The sequence below is a fragment of the Haliotis rufescens genome, unplaced genomic scaffold (genome assembly GCF_023055435.1).
Source record: "Haliotis rufescens isolate VD_foot unplaced genomic scaffold, xgHalRufe1.0.p SCAF_8, whole genome shotgun sequence".
Lineage (NCBI taxonomy): Eukaryota > Metazoa > Mollusca > Gastropoda > Lepetellida > Haliotidae > Haliotis > Haliotis rufescens.
The window spans coordinates 25819715-25839087 of NW_025964372.1; the positions used below are offsets into that span (position 1 = coordinate 25819715).

A 19373-nucleotide genomic window follows, 5' to 3' on the forward strand; every position below is an offset into this window, starting at 1 on the left:
GAAACAGTAGTTAATATTGAGGAATGAGCTCATATATATCCTGTAAAGCATCTTTACTCAGAAACATTATGCTACTTCCCGACGTGTATTAGTGATAAAAATATACTAATCTACGTGAATATGATCATCGGGTTCTCTAATACCAAACTGTAAATATACATATCGACATACTTACATGTTTTATAAAAATGTCAATATCTTTGTTAACGTTAGTTTTCATATATCAACACACTCGAAATATTTTATAAGTGTCCCTATATACCGTGAAGTTTCCAGTGGTAAATGGGTATTAATCTATCTTGCAGTATGTTCTTGATCATAGCGTGTACTTCCAATCTGTAGTTTTAATAACTGTCATATCCGAATAAATGAAAACGAAAAAATACATTTTCATAATCATAAGAACTTGCTACTTAAAGCAGAGACCATTGTACGATTCCGACTATTTCATAAGCATGTGTTTATGAATCACTATCTGGTAGTGATGACACCAGGTGTTCGCGAAAAGGTGAGCGTATCCTGCCCCACCCGTGGCACCCTTCACAAACGCATGCAAAGGCAAGTCAATTATTCACCTGAAAAAAAACGCGGGAACATAGTCAACAGTACAAGTCAAAGTAAGGAATTGAATCGGCGTTATTTTGTCACTGAAGCGTCAAATTTGGAAGCATTCAGAAGTTTAACCAACTGAAATAGTTGATCTTTAATAAGCACCCAGTATTGAACACATACGGATATACGGTATTTTCAATCCTGGGTCCCGTTCCTCAAAGCGATCTTAGCCCTAAGACGATCATAATTACCATTCTTTAACATTGACTTGCGCCATTCGTTGAGCTAAGATCGGTTTGTGGAACTGGGCCTTGACCATGAAGCTCAATTTCGTTTTGGACATACCATTATCATTTTTACTTATCCAGAATCAACTAAACAATATATTATGTTTTCTTCTTCTTGTTGTTCTTCTTATTATTAGTATTACATTAGGTAAATTCAATTTTATATTAATGTTTATAGAACGAAACATTCTGGCGTATATTTACATAGTTACTATCACGGAGGTTATTATTGAATGTTATCATTATATTAATTTGTTTCCATAATCAATCCTTTTGGTATAATGTGATTTTTAAACTCATAATAATATTTAGAAAATAAATAATGATCATTATCGACATATATTGTTATTATGTACACATTATGTCAGCTGCTTACAGACTAAATATTGTACTTTATAAAAAAAACTATTAAATGGTAGTTTATGACTTTCGTAACATGGGCGCCTGGGTGTGTTGGTGATACTGCAGAAACTAAACTGTCGAGCAAAAGAAAGTTTTCACTTGAAAATTGGATTAGACAATAAAATTACGAACTTTATCAAAACATTGCTAGACTGTAACAGTCGCCGAAACATTACAAATTTAAGGTAAACTATGATACTCATAGAAAAAATCGTCCATTTTTTGTTTGTTTCATTTCCCCCCACCATCAAACACTGGGGTATACATTATTTTGCCCGGCATTGTACATTGTAATACATATAGGTACTGCGTCTACAGTCTTGGGGTTACTCGGTTAAATTCAGCATATTTTAACGACAAATGGACAAGACAATGATTAACAGCCATCTAGGTAGTAGACAATGCTAAGATATTCTCTGATGAAACACATCGTAACACTGAACTAGATAACGTGTTCGGTAGCTATTTAGCTGATGACCAACAAATCAATGACACAATCTGAAATGAAGGAATTCATTTAATATAATTACTATAATATATTAAGTAATTAGGAAGGTCTGTCTAATAACTTTGGTAGATGTTAATTGTATCAGTGGCAGGTGCTACCGGTAGGGAAGGACATGTTTACCATTCTCGCGAACACCTGGTGTCATCACTGATTTTCAGTGATCCATTTATATAATTTTCACCGCTATTTTGCCGTTTACGCCCAATGGAATCTGTTTCGGCGGATAATCGAGACTGGTTATTTTCTGACGTTGACGTTATATATTTACATTGGCACATGTATAATTTTTTATTTATTTATTCCTTCGTTTATAGCTTAAAGAACCTGAATTTTGACGGGCGGGAAAATGTAGCAATATATTGTATTAATACAACGTTATATCTATATTAATACGTATGCATATTATGTAGTTATCAATAATTATAAGAAATACCCATATATGAAATGTAGCGTATGTTAGCATCAATAAGTTAACCGCATGTATAACACCTGTCAGAAATATATTTAAGTATAACATGTTATACGGCATATAGTCGTAAATGTCCAATGGACGCTTTGTACACATGAGGGGCGTTCGAGTAGTCTAGTGGTTAAAGCGTTTGCTCGTCACGCCGAAGACCCGGGTTCGATTCCCGACACATGTGCAATGTGTGAAGCCCGTTTCTTGTGTCCCCTGCCGTGATATTGCTGGAATATTACTAAAAGCGGCGTAAAACCATACTCACTCACTCACTTTGTACACATGATTTCAGCAGATACTTCTCATGACCATGGAAAAGGTTTTGTCGGGTTTACTAACAGTGAGTGAGTGAGTGAGTATGGTTTTACGCCGCCTTTAGCAATATTCCAACAATATCACGGCGGGGGACACCAGAAAGTGGCTTCACACATTGTACCCATGTCGGGAATCGAACCCGGGTCTTCGGCGTGACGACGTTTACTAACATCAATAACAAATGACTATGTATTACATGTAGAACATATTTACATCTATAAGAAATTCGCGTATGAAATATACATATTAATATCAATAAAACATATCTATGTATCATTTGGACAGCAATCGGGCAAATTGATGTGGAAAGAACTACGCGTTGCTTAAGACATGATAAACTCATCTACATCTGTACACTGTCGGGCAAAAGAAAGTATACACCAATGTTCGATTGTGGCTAAAAATCAAACAAACAAGAAATGGTTATGCGATGGTGATGCATTTAATATGAGAATAATAGTTGGTTTTGGACCTTAAGTTTGCAGTGTTTCTGCGACTATTTCAGTCTAGTTATGTTTTGATAACGTTTGCAATATTTTAGTGTATACTTTCTTTTGCACGTCAGTTTATGTTTTTTTCCAAAAGTCTATACTACTAAGAACATTTACTGTAACAGGCATTTAATTTATTACATAAATAAGTACATACACCATAGAAATGATACCCAATTTTATATATTCATAATCGATTGCCATGATTTAAGATTTGAAAACGTATCGCTTTTCATAAGATTTGAAAAATGCGTAATCTCGTCGTGAAAATACATTGAAATGGCCATCAGTTGTTAAAAAGACATCAGTGGTCGATATCTCTTTGTCCATTGACCGTCTTGTCGGTCTTGGATATAGCAACTCACACAATGACGCAGACGAAATGTTGCATCAGATTTGTGAATAATAATGGTTGGTTGGTTGGTTTGTTGTTTAACGCCGCACTCAGCAATATTCCAGCTATATGACGGCGATCTGTAAATAATCGAGTCTAGACCAAACAATCCAGTGCATCCAGTATCATGAGCATCGATCCACGCAATTGGGATCGATGACATGCATCAACCAAGTCAGCGAGCCTGACACCCGATCCCGTTAGTCGCCTCTTACGGCAAGCATAGTCGCCTTTTACGGCAAGCATGGGTGGCTGAATAATAATGAAGAACACTTGGACGTCAATCAGCACCCATCGCACGAACACGAGAACCAATACCTTTCCTTAAATGTAGTCTCCCTCGTGGGAGATATTCCAATATTATTCCAGTGTGTTTGAGCTTTCAGCCGCTTTTAAAAATATTTAAGCAATAAGCAGGGGGCAGAAATGGCATTCACACATTCTATCCATGCGGGAGTCGAACCCGAGCATTCCCAACCGCTCCAATAGTCATACATGTACTTTAAGACCCGTGAAGATTCCGGGATAGAATAGGTCTTCAGCAACCCATGCTTGCCGTAAAAGGTGACTAATCTTGTCGTAAGAGGCGACTTACGGGATCGGGTGGTCAGGCTCGCTGACTTGGTTGATGCATGTCATCGATCCCAATTGCGTGGATCGATGATCATATTAATCACTGGATTGTCTGGTCCAGACTCGATTATTTACAGACCGCCGTCATATAGCTGGAATATTGCTAATAACGAACCAATATTGATACTATGTACTGTACCATGTGAGTACTTAAATCAACTTTAAACTTTACTTCTCTGATACTGTGGTAAAAATGTTAAAAGATATTCTAAAGGCCATTGCCACGTCTTCAGATAAGAATAGAGAGAAGGGTACCCGTGTTTATATAGGTAAGTTGAAATTTAATATATATTAAAGGTCAGCTCTAGAATGAAAAGAGTTGTGAAAAATGTTGACCCATAAACGTTTGAAAAATATAATCCATGTCAATATATTGTCGAAACCAGGAGTATGGGGCGTGTGTAAATATATGCTTGTGTTTGTTATTATTTTTAAACATTTTGATATTGAGTGTTCCTTCTGGGAACCTGTTCTGTTACAAATGTTACATAGTGATTTTTTCCTCCTAGACTTGCGTGCATCTTCGGCCCTCGTATGAAGGTTTGTGATTGGATGGATGCTGGGTGTGACGTCACTCAAGTCCTCACCGACAACCACTGCCCACTTCCTGGTAAGTTGGCACGTGACTTCGTGTATTGCACCCAAAGGCCCGTATGACATCTTCATCAGTTCAGGCAACATTTCGTTAAGGTGAAGGTCAACGTTAGATTCTAAATAGGCGTTCACATTGACGTATTAGGATTTTGTTTCTTGTACGTGGTACGCTAAATTGTTTCTGCCTACGGGTATCGACGATTGGACACGTGATCAGACAGATACGTTAAGGATGCTGGAACACGTGTCTACGTTTCCCCCAGATAGACAAGCATCCCAGGGATGTGTGTATCAAGGTATCTCCGGTGAGGTGAAATGGGGTTCAACGTCGCGTTCAGGATTATTGCACTAATATAGCGACGTGCATGCACGTGTGTGTATGTGTGTGGCTGCTTGTACTAGTACGGACTGATGCCGATTTATAGTGCTAGCTCACTGAGATACCATGCCGCAGTTCAACATGAATACCCTCTCAGACACAGTATACCGAGCCGACCAGACCTTGTTTTCGCCCCTTAATGCCGACAGGGTAACAACAAGTACCATCTTTTAAAAGTCTTTTGGTATGACGCGGCCGGGGATCGAACCCCAGACCTTCCGCTCTCCGGGCAGAAGCTCTACAAATGGACCACGGAGGCGGTCTGGTATCTCAGGAAGACAGTGAAGGGTTATTTAGTGTCAATTCAACACCGAATACACAGTCAGTCAATGGCGGCAGATAGGGGACCAAGTCTGCCCCGAATACAAATCGTCAACCAATGATGGGCAAAAGGGGAAATACCTGCCTCGTATGAAACATAGCAGTGATGGGTTCAAGCAAAGTTCCGATATGTCAACGGGAAGAAACGTTTGTGGTGTTAGGCAAGTTTTAACCCCAAAAAGTTTCGCTTTAAAGATATAACTTTCACGAGGCAAGATAAAATACATAATCAAAATACAAATTATCTGACAATAAAATGTCGTGTAGTTCAGTTACGTCATAATCACTTTCTTTTTAAGCCTCTGTTATAACGTGATTTTTGCAGTAAAATGACAACATATGAACTAGAACTCGATCCGCTTCCTAGCTGATGTTTCAAGTCACTATGGCACCGATTCAGAATAGTACAAAACTACCAAGTATACAGTAAACTACGGTTATAACGAACTCAGAGGGACCACTATTTTTAGTTCGTTATAACCGTAGTTCGTTATAAGCATATATACAGCATAAATACAGCAAATGGAGGGGATCAATCTACATTTCATTATATCCGTCAGTTCGTTATAAGCGTGTTCGTTATAAACGTAGTTTACTGGACTATTAAATATTAACATATGTATATAACATCAGATTACTTCTAGATTCAGCTTTGCAGCAAATACTCTGCATGTATGTACATTTAGGTGGGGGGAGGGGGGAAGCAAAACATTATCTTCTTTCCCCTCCCCCACTATCCCACGGTCCACGTATTGCCGCACATGCTGACCTCCCGATCCACGTATTGCCACGCTTAATGACATATCCATCCACATTTTTGACGATTATTTCGAAATCATGATTTGCTGTTATCCTGCCTCAGTTTAACACCGCACTCGGCAATATTCCAGCTATATGATAGCGGCCTGTAGGTAATCGAGTCTGGGCCTGAAAATCAAGTGACTGATATCATGAGCATCGATCTACGCAACTTGGATACCTGACATACATTCAACGAGCGTGACCACCCCATCCATTTAGTCGCCTCTTACGATCAGCAGAGGTTGATGGGGGCAAACTATTCTTATCCGGAATTACTACGAGTTTTTGGTCTCATAATCCCAACCGGACTCAGAATGTGATATATTAACGAGGTCCTCATATAAATATGCTAGCTGTCGTGCATAAAACATGCTACTTCGTAAATTATATTTCACCTGCGCTTTCACGAGTTAAGACTAATCTAACAGCGTCATATGCATGTCAAAATATCAAAGAAAGGGATCTACATTCTTGCGTGTGTGAAAAGAGCTGCACGCGTTTCGTCCAGCGAGATTGTGGAGTGGTTCATATCGACTGGGGATGCGGCGTTATTGCTACAAGTATCGTCAAGATTTACAGTCCCGACAATTACAGTATCAGGAGTTACGACTTCGCAAACTCGCCACTTCACCACCATATCTCGATTCCATCTGCCGTGGAAATTCCGCCGATACGGAGACCACCGAGGAACCAGGTACGTCTGAGATCCGTGCGCGCGTGTGGCACGACACGAGCCTTGTTGTCGCGAGACGTAACCCACACGCGTTCTCCCCGGGGGTTTGCTAAAAACGCTTCTTGGCGGCCACAGCAACTCGCAAGAGAATGTATTCCCCGGCCTCCCTCTCGCTTTGAAATCATTCAGTCACGCTTACTGGCCGCGGTTCCATGTTCAATCGAAAGCTCCCGCAGTCATCGTGCCGGCGTCCTGGCTACGTTTAACGATGGAGTTCACGACGTTGCTATGCTCCGTGAGTTGGAGTTTGCTTTGCAGTGAGAGAAACATGTGGAGCAGACACAAACAAACTCATTATTTTACCATATCTGAGGCCTCCTTTCAAAGCCTTGACTTGGAATTGCTAAGTTATATCTTTCGATGAATGGTTACGTGCTATTCTCCGGTTGACATATTCAAAAAGCGGAAAATATGTTTTGAATAGACTGTCGATACCGTGATGATATACCACTACCCCTCGCCTGAATATTAAATAAGATTATCTCAATAAAAATGTGAGTTTATGAGATGTTATGTAATCGAAATAACATTTAACATTTTTTGCCTTGAATATGGTGATTGAAACTAGTTGTCCTACAAGTAAGACCATTATACATCGAAGTGACTACCGTCATAAGCGCAAGAAAAGCGATTTGTCTTCCTGCGACCGGCGATAGCTCCACCTATAATCTCTTGTACTAATCTGATAGAACCCAGCGTCTGAAATGTGTTTGCTGATGTGATATTTACATACTACATATTTAATTACCAGGGTCAGCCTTAAACATCCTATAACCACATCGTACACCCAGTAACCGTTAAGTAGCTCACTTTATACTGTGGGCATCAAAACCTTGAACATTTATAAAACAGGCTGAATTTGCAACATTATACCAAATTAGTTTCATCCAAATAATTGAAGTAGTATGGGGAAGGTGTTAATTGAACGTTTGGTATATACAGTATCTACTCGAGAACTGTATTTCAAAGAAGTTTTAAACCTCTGCAAATCGTAGTAAAATCTATATTGAAACTCTAATTAGACACGAGCGTTACTTGACATTTGGGAATGTAAACCATCGTCTTTACAAAATGGTTCCGATATAAGTTATATGGCATCGTCACGGAAAACTGAAAGCTTTTCACTGTATTTCAACTTCTAACGTCCATTTTAACATTGCTTACTAACCGAGCAGCGTGGTCGTCCTAACGCTGCCTTCTAACAACGTATATTGTTCATTTTATCCCAGCCGTCTAGCGTCGTATATCGTTTATTTGAATTTAGTATTCCAACAAAGGATAGCGTTCATTTCATCCATGCGCTTTATTTAAGCATATGTTCATTATATTCAAGCTCTCTAACTCAGTATAGCGTTATTCAAACGCTCCAAGTATAGTGTTAATTAAATCTAAACGTTTTTATTAAGCATAGAGTTAATTTTATCCAAGCCCTCTGAGGATAGCGTCCATTGTATCCTAACGTTCTAACTAATCATAGCGTTCATTTTAACAAAGCTTCCAATCGGTTATAAACTTTTATTTAAACGTAGCATTCATTGTGGACCTCACAGTATCTATGATGTTCATTGGTCCATGCTTGTCATTAGAGGCGACTAATAGGGTCGGTTTGTCAGACTTGCTGACTTGGTTGATGCATGTCATCGTATCCCAATGGCGTGGCTCGATGCTCATTCTGTCAATCACTGGATTATCTGGTCCAGACTCAATTATTTACAGACCGACCTCAGGTAGCTGGACTATTGCTTAGTGCGGCGTTAAACAAAACTATGATGTTCCAGAACCACGGCTTCACCCTCTCCCGAGTGTTGGCCTCACCATCTACCGTAGGGTGGCCTCACCATCTACCGTGTGTTGGCTTCACCATCTACAGTGTGTTGGCCTCACCATCTACCGTGTGATGGCCTCACCATCTACCGTGTGTTGGCCTCGCCATCTACCGTGTGTTGGCCTCACCATCTCCCGTGTGTTGGCCTCACCATCTGCCGTGTGTTGGCCTCACCATCTCCCGTGTGTTGGCCTCACCATCTACCGTGTGTTGGCCTCGCCATCTACCGTGTGTTGGCCTCACCATCTCCCGTGTGTTGGCCTCACCGTCTACCGTGTGTTGGCCTCACCATCTCCCGTGTGTTGGCCTCACCGTCTACCGTGTGTTGGCCTCACCATCTACCGTGTGTTGGCCTCACCATCTACCGTGTGTTGGCCTCGCCATCTACCGTGTGTTGGCCTCACCATCTACCGTGTGTTGGACTCACCATCTACCGTGTGTTGGCCTCACCATCTCCCGTGTGTTGGCCTCACCGTCTACCGTGTGTTGGCCTCACCATCTACCGTGTGTTGGCCTCACCATCTACCGTGTGTTGGCCTCACCATCTACCGTGTGTTGGCCTCGCCATCTACCGTGTGTTGGCCTCACCATCTACCGTGTGATGGCCTCACCATCTACCGTGTGTTGGCCTCGCCATCTACCGTGTGTTGGCCTCACCATCTCCCGTGTGTTGGCCTCACCATCTCCCGTGTGTTGGCCTCACCGTCTACCGTGTGTTGGCCTCACCATCTACCGTGTGTTGGCCTCACCATCTACCGTGTGTTGGCCTCACCATCTACCGTGTGTTGGCCTCGCCATCTCCCGTGTGTTGGCCTCACCATCTACCGTGTGTTGGACTCACCATCTACCGTGTGTTGGCCTCACCATCTCCCGTGTGTTGGCCTCACCGTCTACCGTGTGATGGCCTCACCATCTACCGTGTGTTGGCCTCGCCATCTACCGTGTGTTGGCCTCACCATCTCCCGTGTGTTGGCCTCACCGTCTACCGTGTGTTGGCCTCACCATCTACCGTGTGTTGGCCTCACCATCTACCGTGTGTTGGCCTCACCATCTACCGTGTGATGGCCTCGCCATCTACCGTGTGGTGGCCTCACCATCTACCGTGTGGTGGCCTCACAATCTGCCGTGTGTTGGCTTCACCCTCGACCGAATGTTGAAAGGGAGGGTCATTGATATCTCTGTGTCCGTAATCCGTACATCATCGGAGTGTCAAACCAAAAACGGCGTGCCGTCGCTGCTGATCAAGCTATATGCTTCCCAAGTCTATTTGCACTGATAAACCGACCAGGACTAACTCATCAAATCTCTTGAAACCTCACTGAAGACCAAGTAGTTTTGTGCGCTCAAGCGTGATAGCGTACACCTCTGCGGCGCAGGTTTATGTGCGCAGCGGGAGTGAATTGAACAGTCCAACCTTCGCAGTGGCATGCGCCTTTAAGTGTCACCCGACTCGAAACATTGTGTGTGCTTTTATGATTATCGTGGTATGTGGAGAGGAAACATGCCAGGGACGTTTATCAATGTGATGTTTATGGTTAATTAGTTTTAGTATCATTGCGAAAAATAGTTTTTTTTTCAAAACGAAACGCATAAATTGGTTATGTTTGAAACGGAATCGGCAAAATATGAACCAAACTGAGTCGTATACGTCTCCAATCAAACCTGACGTGAGTATGATAAACAGATTAAGTATTTTTTAACAGTAATTTAACTTATTTCGTATTCACAATACGTGAAACACGAACATTCATGAAACTTGTTTTGTTTTATATTGTGACTGTTATGTGGGTATGATAAATGCACTATAAGTATAAATATTTCAAAGTTGATTCTAATGTAAAAATCAGCCTTACAGTACTACCAGGAAGCATCTGTTATCTGTTAAACCCGAGTGCACATTAACCGTTAAACCCGTGTGCCTGTTGTCTGTATGATCCAAGTGAATATTATCTGTTAAACCCGAGCATCTGTTATCTGTTAAACCCCCTGTGTCTGTTATACCCGTGTGTCTGTTAAACCCAAATGAATGGTATCTGTTAAACCAGTGTGCCTGTTATCTGTTAAACCCGAACGTCTGTTATCTGTTAAACCCGAGTGAATGTTATCTCTTAAACCCAAGTGAATGGTATCTGTTAAACCAGTGTGCCTGTTATCTGTTAAACCTGAGCGTATGTTACCTGTTAAACCCGAGTGAATGATATCTGTTAAACCCGAACGTCTGTTATCTGTTAAACCCGTGTGTATGTTATCTGTTAAACCCGAGTGAATGTTATCTGTTAAACCCGAGCATCTGTTATCTCTTAAACTCGAGCATATGCTGTCTGTTAAATCCGAGTAAATGTTATTTGTTAAATCCGAGCATCTGTTATCTCTTAAACTCGAGCATATGCTGTCTGTTAAATCCGAGTAAATGTTATTTGTTAAATCCGAGCATCTGTTATCTCTTAAACCCGAGCATATGCTCTCTGTTAAATCCGAGTAAATGTTATTTGTTTAACCCGCGCGTCTGGTAGGCGTAAACTGTGTGTCGGACATCGGAACAGTTGTTATCAATTGGTCCTACCCGATGCTTTCCGAGCGTTCTCGAATAAGTTTGTATTTCCGAAGAAAAAGACCGTGTGGTCATGTTTGACAATTGCCATCACACCTAATACGAATGTTGTCTCACACAAAACTTGTCGCGTTGACAACGTAGGTGGACAATAGTGTCATTTACGTTCGAATTTTAATCTCAGTATGTCACAAGTGTACCTATCCATTTTGTCTGGACCACTGCAGTTTATTGTCACACGTCAATGTCACGAGAAGCAAGACACATGCTCGACAGGATAGGAATATATCCACCTTCTTTATACAGTAAGTATTAACACAAAAAAACACACCTTCCTTCTTGGTCTTCGCCAAAACCAGCATCTAAACTGCCGGGCTAAAATGAAGCAAACTGGAAATGGTTAATCGGTGGTAATGTATTTCATGCGGGTTACATGGTTGTGTTTGGACGTTAAGTTTCAATTGTTACTTCAGCCTAGTAATGTTTGAAGACGTTTGGATTTTTTTTTTTATCAAATCTAATTTTTAAATGTATGCTTTCTTTTGCCAGGCATTTTATTTCCGATTTTTATATCTTATCGAAGCCAACAATAACCTTCAACTAGTGTCTTCCTTCAACCGTAAACCATCTTCTCTAATCTGAACCACGACAACTATTATGACCTTTGTTACCCACCACCCCAACCTCTGTGCACCCCGCCCACCCCTTCCCATGTCCTCAAACCTCCCACCCGTCTCTAAAGCTGTCCTCTCTAACCCCTTCCCCAAAGGTCCCTCCTCAACCCGCATGCCCCCTTACCCCTCAGCTGCCAGTCAAACACGGGGGCGACTTGACCACCCTGTGAAAAATGGCTTTTCAATCGTTGACCACAAAGGGCTTTGTTTGGTTTGCCAAATCTATTGCCCGTCTCTCAATACCAGCCAAGCTCCCCGCCATTGTTTTTCACAACGGTTTTCTTGGAGCTTCGGAATCAAAGAGGTCCCACTGTCATGTCGTTGTATATCATTTTCAGATTACTGGCCAACCTCGCACCACCTGTACTCAAAACAAGAATAGATTTCCGATAGTCTTTCACTATCCTTCTCAGTTCTTGACACTTGGCCGGCTTTTGGAGGATTTTCCAAACACTGTATTCAATATTTCTGTTTGCTCCCCAAGTTTACATATCTCCCCCGTCCATAGCCTCTCTGCCCAGCGCTCCCACTACCCGAGGTCTGTGCGCCGACCATGCCGAGATGCAAGGCTATCAAAGCGGTCGAGAGGGGGACTATTTGCCTTGTGTTTAGCATCGTGTGTGTTACTCGGTCTTCAAAGAGACTGCAACACTTTTGGAGATGTTTAGTTATAATACAATGATGGTTTTCTAAAAAGTATAATTTCTAACACAAACATGGTCGTCAATATGTTTGTGGGGTTTATGGAGCAAGGTGTCAGTGCGGCAACACGATCGCCTGATAGTTTAACCTCTGCGTTAGTGCACTGGGAATACCTTACCTGGAGTTTGACATGTTGATATTTCTTTTACAAACATTGATACCTAGGCTCTAAAAAAACATATCACACGTAAATACTTTGATTTGTACTGGAAAATACTATCATAAATCTATAAACTACTTTTTTAGTTTAGTTTGAAAATTTATATTATTAGACCAAACAAACATATACCGGATCGTGATAATGGACATGATAATATTGTCAAATAGATGATTATATTTATCAAATAGATTTATCAAATATATTGTCAAACAGATGGAAATCTTTCCGCAATGAGTAACAACATCCATTATACATGTATGTGTGAAGTCGATCTTTACACAGATAATCTGGTGTGTGAAAAATTAATTGAACGTTGTGACAATTATTTCTAAGCAGGAACGGGTTGGTGTATGTAGTCTCAATAATTCGTAACAGAGCTAATGTAGATGTTATTTGTCGGTTACCTTGATCTATATCAACACGAGAAAGAGGTAGACTTGCGTAAAGTTGTGTGATGTCAGACTACTACTACTACTACTACTACTACTACTACTAGGCGGTGGGGTAGACTGGTTTTCCGCCGCTTTAGCAATTTTCCAACAATATCACGGCGGGGGACACAATAAAAGGGGCTTCACACATTGTACCCATGTCGGGAATTGAACCCGGGTCTTCGGCGTAACCACTAGGCTACCCTGACGCCATGCACATCTTTTAATATACACTATCATTTTTAGAATCATTTACATGAACACCGCCTGAACTACCAGTTTTTGACTTCTTCAGACGCCATGCCTTCCCAGACAGTGGTTCACAAGGAGGTGTGTTCTGGGTGTCAGTGCCCCATCGAAGACCGCTTCCTGTTGAAAGTCATGGAAAACTCATGGCACGAACATTGTCTCCAGTGCGCAATATGCCAAATACCTCTCACCGGATCCTGCTTCGCCCGGGACAGAAAGCTCTACTGTAAAACAGACTACGAAAAGTGAGTACTAAATATGTTATTCCATTTTGTATTATGGTTATGTCAAAAATATGAAATATTTAACGAACGTTCCACTTGCGTGCTGAAGACGACTCTGTTCTGTGCTTCTGACTTCCGGTTGTGTGGGACATGCGCAGTACAAGATAATGCTTCCTGTTGTTGTTGACCTTTTAAACTTATAATTCGGGCCGCGATTATCCGGACCCTCCTCATTCCGGAATTTTCACTTTGGAACGCCTTTAGTCAAGTGAAAGGACCACACATGATTGGTTCAGACGAGGATTCGTTGATCCGGACTATTTCACTGGATAAACAGGGTCGCATGTTACATTACATTAACCTACCCGTGCATATAGGACGAGGCAGACGAGTCTGTTGTTGCAAATCACAAATTTACATTTATTACACAAAACCCACCTGTCGTCTTCTTTGAAAATTTTATCTTTTTGAAAACCGTAGTCTAAGGCATTTTTATATCAAACATGATATCTATCCACACTTTTGTTCAAAGTTGAGACGGGTGTCGTATATTTGTAAAATGTTTTAATTAAGTCATTCCAGGAGGGTTGGCCTGTCGGCTACTTTGACATGTGACCGCCGTTAATGGCGCCCCTTGTAAGCAAAACCAAGTGAGGCAGGCGATCGGAAGTGGAGGGATGGAGGAGAGAGTCTGGGGGGGGGGGGGGGGGGGGGGGGGGGGGATGAGGGATGGATGAATGGAGAGACAGGGTAGAATTGAGAGAAGCGGGGAAGGAAGGGATGAAGAGAGAAGGAGGGATGTGAAGAGGAATGGGGAGGGAAAGATGGATGGAGAGACAGGAGGGAGGGATGAAGAGAGGACGAGGGATGCGGAGATGAATTGGGAGGGAAAGATAGATGGAGAGACAGGAGGGAGGGATGAAGAGAGGAGGGATGCGAAGAGGAATGGGGGGGAAAGATGGATGGAGAGACAGGAGGGAGGGATGAAGAGAGGACGAGGGATGCGGAGAGGAATTGGGAGGGAAAGATAGATGGAGAGACAGGAGGGAGGGATGAAGAGAGGACGAGGGATGCGGAGAGGAATGGGGAGGGAAAGATAGATGGAGAGACAGGAGGGAGGGATGAAGAGAGGACGAGGGATGCGGAGAGGAATTGGGAGGGAAAGATGGATGGAGAGACAGGAGGGAGGGATGAAGAGAGGACGAGGGATGCGGAGATGAATTGGGAGGGAAAGATAGATGGAGAGACAGGAGGGAGGGATGAAGAGAGGAGGGATGCGAAGAGGAATGGGGGGGAAAGATGGATGGAGAGACAGGAGGGAGGGATGAAGAGAGGACGAGGGATGCGGAGAGGAATTGGGAGGGAAAGATAGATGGAGAGACAGGAGGGAGGGATGAAGAGAGGACGAGGGATGCGGAGAGGAATGGGGAGGGAAAGATAGATGGAGAGACAGGAGGGAGGGATGAAGAGAGGACGAGGGATGCGGAGAGGAATTGGGAGGGAAAGATAGATGGAGAGACAGGAGGGAGGGATGAAGAGAGGGGGGATGCGGAGAGAAATGGGGAGGGAAAGATGGATGGAGAGACAGGAGGGAGGGATGAAGAGAGGACGAGGGATGCGGAGAGGAATGGGGAGGGAAAGATAGATGGGAGACAGGGAGGGAGGGGGGTATTGAGAGAAGCGAGAAGCGAAGAAGGGAGGGATGTCATGTGGTTCAGGAACAAATGACAACCCTGTGCCACGGGACACTGAGGATAACACAGAGAGCATCAGAATGTTATTATCATACAAGTATTCGTATACAATGCTAGTCATGACAAGGCGAATTGGATAGTATGGTAACCTGCACAGTCAGAAGATGACATATACTAGTATATATACTTGTTGGTAGTGTCAGGAGATGGTTCTATATGTTAATGTATATAGTGCCAGCAGATAGAATAATTAAACTGCTTAATGTATTTTGTGTGAGAAGATACGATTACACAAGTTAATGTGTAAAGTGTGAGAAGATAGAATGTTCATACATGTTAGTGTGTATAGCGGTGACTTATTATTCAATATTGTTTAGATACTGTAGTGTCTACAACAATTGTACTGTCGAATGCATTAATCCCTGAAAATATAAGTCCTAAAGCATGGACGTCATAGCGATCTTCGTCAGGTTTGAACGCAGTCACTCACTCACGCATAGCTATCTGGTGGTTCCAGAAAAAAACTGAAAGATGAATGATGTAGAAAAATGGAGACATGAAGATACAGCAGAAAGTTCCACAAGATTGTCAAAATTTGGAACACATCTCTTAACATCTGTAATTTAACCTCAGCAACAAACATACGTGTAGCGTTGTTTAATTTGAGTTCATAAAGGTCGTGGAACCATCGGCGTCCCTTTCTTCTGGGAGCGAGTGAGTGAGTATGGTTTTACGTCGCTTTTAGCAATATTCCAGCAATATCACGACGGGGGATACCAGAATTGGGCTTCACACATTGTACCCATGTCGGGAATCGACCCGGGTCTTCGGCGTGACGAGCGAACGCTTTAACCACTAGGCTACCCGACCGCCCCTTCTGGGAAGAGTTCTTTATACCAATGCCGTAAAGTAGATCTTCTCTAAATAAAATAAATAAATAAAATAAATGTCAGATAATTATTATAATTTTCCAAATCCCTCGATAGTCAGGCACTGTCCTCATACAAAAAACTATCGAGGGATAAAAAATCGGACAGGAAATTATTTTTAATTTTTTTTAGTGAACTATTTATTGCAAAAGGTTGATACATTTTTTATCTTTATTTATAAAACTTATATACTGTCTTGGACTCATTGTTGCCATGACTACTATTATGAAGAGACATAATAGCCGATGGAGTAGAACTGTGCAATTTCACTTTGAATTTCACTTGCGCTCAAGCCATGGTGCAAAACCTGCCAAATAGTATTATATTCTTGAAGATATTATGTTTTATGTAATATTTCATAGGTTATGAGGGTATCTTAATACATGATAATGATAAAATAGATATTATAAAACGTTTTACCGTTTAACAAACATTCTGTTAATAAAAAATAAAAATATTTGACACGGTTCAGCAACTTTGAAAATCATTGCTGATGTTGCTGATTAAGCTGCACCGGTGAGTCAGTGTTATGTACAACACATACTGTAACCGTCCACGGGCACCTGAACACATTGTGTTTTAATATTAACACCAGGTGTGTTTTTTTTTTTTTTTTTATCTTGAAAAAGACACCAGCGCTCCTCGGTATGCATGGGTCATCAAAGACAGTATTCACAATATCACACACACATGTGCATACTTATGTAAATATATACACCTGTGAATACGACAGGAGGGAAATCTGGTCATTAAATAAACTGCCGAGCAAACACAAGTATCCACTTAAACATTGAATTTGACTAAAATAATTACAAAACAACAATACGTTAATAATACCAGGCTGAAAACAGTCGCCGAACACTGCAAATTTAAGGTCCAAACAAAACTATGATACCCGCATTAAAAACATCACCATCGAATTACCATTTATTGTTTTTTCGTTTTTAGCCACCATCGAACATACTGTATCCTTTCTTTTGCGCGGTACTTTAGTTTGTACTGCAAATACGAACGTGAATGTATGTACGTCTACACACGTGGGTATATAGTACTATGTACATGCACAGGTGAGTTAGAAAAGAGAAACCACGCCGAATTTTATTCAGCTTTAAACTCATTAAATGAAAAGTTCTTCACCAGAGAATTGTATGCTCCTACAAACGCATCACTTGCTCACATACATCGTACCAAAGGTCTGGTTACCTCCAGTCGACTCAGTTCACATTTTGGGTTTATTGTTTCAATATTTCACAACTGTACATATTTTACATTTTTTGTTGGTCAGTACATAACATCCATGCACAATTTCGTCTGTAATACATTATAATGGTGGAAGATCAAAAATGTCCAATCTGTCGAATGTGCATTTACTGTTGCTTATAGTATGACTTTCTCTGTAGTTGTGGTTAAAATCACTGGTTTCACCCCGTCCACATGTGAGAGTGATGTTTAAAATTATCTACATATTCATGTATATATTTATTGATGGACGGTGTTTAGAACATGATTAGAAAATATTAAATCTAAATAGAATTTTTAAATCGTATCAGATATTGTTCTGTTTATATAAGCATTTTCAAAATAGCAGATATTGATCGAGGATCATTATTATGTACATACATTCAAGATTTGTTGAAGCGGGTAGTTAAAAGTGAATACACATATATACACGTTTATCACAATGTGACTTAACGTCCTATGTAATTCAGTTAAACAATCATTTTTAAAAGTATATCCCAATAGAATAATTTTTGCATGGAAACTACCTATCCTCTGTTTCCTGGATAAAGATAAGATAAAAGATAAAATAAAAGATATTTTTTTATTTTTGTGTCATCTAAAAGACCTATTCATTTACACACTGTATTATATGCAATTACTTCCAGCCATGCGTGCAACCTGTTTGGTCAAAGCTAGTCAACGTGTAGTGGGTAACATGTAGTGGGTAACATGTAGTGGGTAACATGTAGTGGGTCAACATTGTACATAAGGTATAATCCTTGTCATTATCGCCCTGGCAAGATGGTTCCGCGTAAGCTGATGTATCATATATGGCGATCAATTGTGTTGAAATCTTAATGAACTATTCGGATTTCAAATTAAGTTTCATGGCACCAAATCGAGATTTGGATTTCTCTCAAATTTTAATTTGGATTGTTGCTGTGTTGGGGAAGCTCCTATTTATGTGAATATCCATAATCCCGCGTGTATAGTTCAAGGCTCTGCTGTATCTGTGTGGAGTTTTTCGGCTTCTCAATGACTTCCGTCAATAGTACAGAAATGCGAGGTGTCGATAACACTTGTTAATATCAACTGACATATGTCAGCAATGTGTCAAATGTTTCTGTGGAGTGACGTGAAATTAACAGCAAGAAATAATTTCAAAATATTTTTGAAAATTATTGATTAATAAAATATATATTTTCCTCTAAAAATATTTTTAGTATTTTATCCTCATAAAAGAAAAACATTTTGTTGTACGTGCATTAAAAGTCTTAGCTATGGAATACATCTTCAGGAATGTTACCAGCTTCTGTGTGAGTTTGTATATTTATGATTTATGCTTAAGCGTAGATCAACATAAAACTGATATTTTGACCATAAAGCCTTTCACATTATATATTCTTCGCATGAATTATTCGAATATTTCAGTTTCATATCCACATTTAATATATTTGTATTCAAATAAAAATGCTTTTCTCCAATAAAAATTTAAAAATAATATTATTCGTAAACAAGATACATCTTTTTCGTTTAATAAATTAAAAAACCGTGAATATTCATAGTGTTAAAGAAAATATGAAATGATATTTGTATGACTTTCATCAATTCTTTCAATTTCGTTTTATTAATTGGTACTGGTTATTTTTTGGCAATTTATCAGCAATTATTTTCAATTCTAAATTGCGTTAATGTCTCACATTTCGTGTTTTGCAGTTCTCCTAAACTGTAATTACATGAACTCGGTATGCAATGCTATATGTCATATAACTCAAATTAAATTTGGCCATCTGTCACCATGCAACAGGCTCACAGTAGGCCATGATGATACAAACGATAGATC

At 40.6% G+C, this 19373-nt stretch overlaps 1 protein-coding gene across 5 annotated transcripts in view; it reads left to right on the plus strand.

The window, feature by feature from the left end:
• Positions 1-19373, plus strand: part of LOC124118241 (LIM homeobox transcription factor 1-alpha-like) — a 72691-nt gene that overhangs the window by 7773 nt on the left and 45545 nt on the right. For all 5 annotated transcript variants that reach the window (XM_046480349.2, XM_046480352.2, XM_046480351.2 and 2 more), the window contains exons 2-3: positions 4552-4652; positions 13509-13707. In XM_046480349.2, the coding sequence (XP_046336305.1) occupies positions 4577-4652; positions 13509-13707 (275 nt within the window). In that variant the 5' untranslated portion in view covers positions 4552-4576. The remainder of the gene's footprint in view (positions 1-4551; positions 4653-13508; positions 13708-19373) is intronic.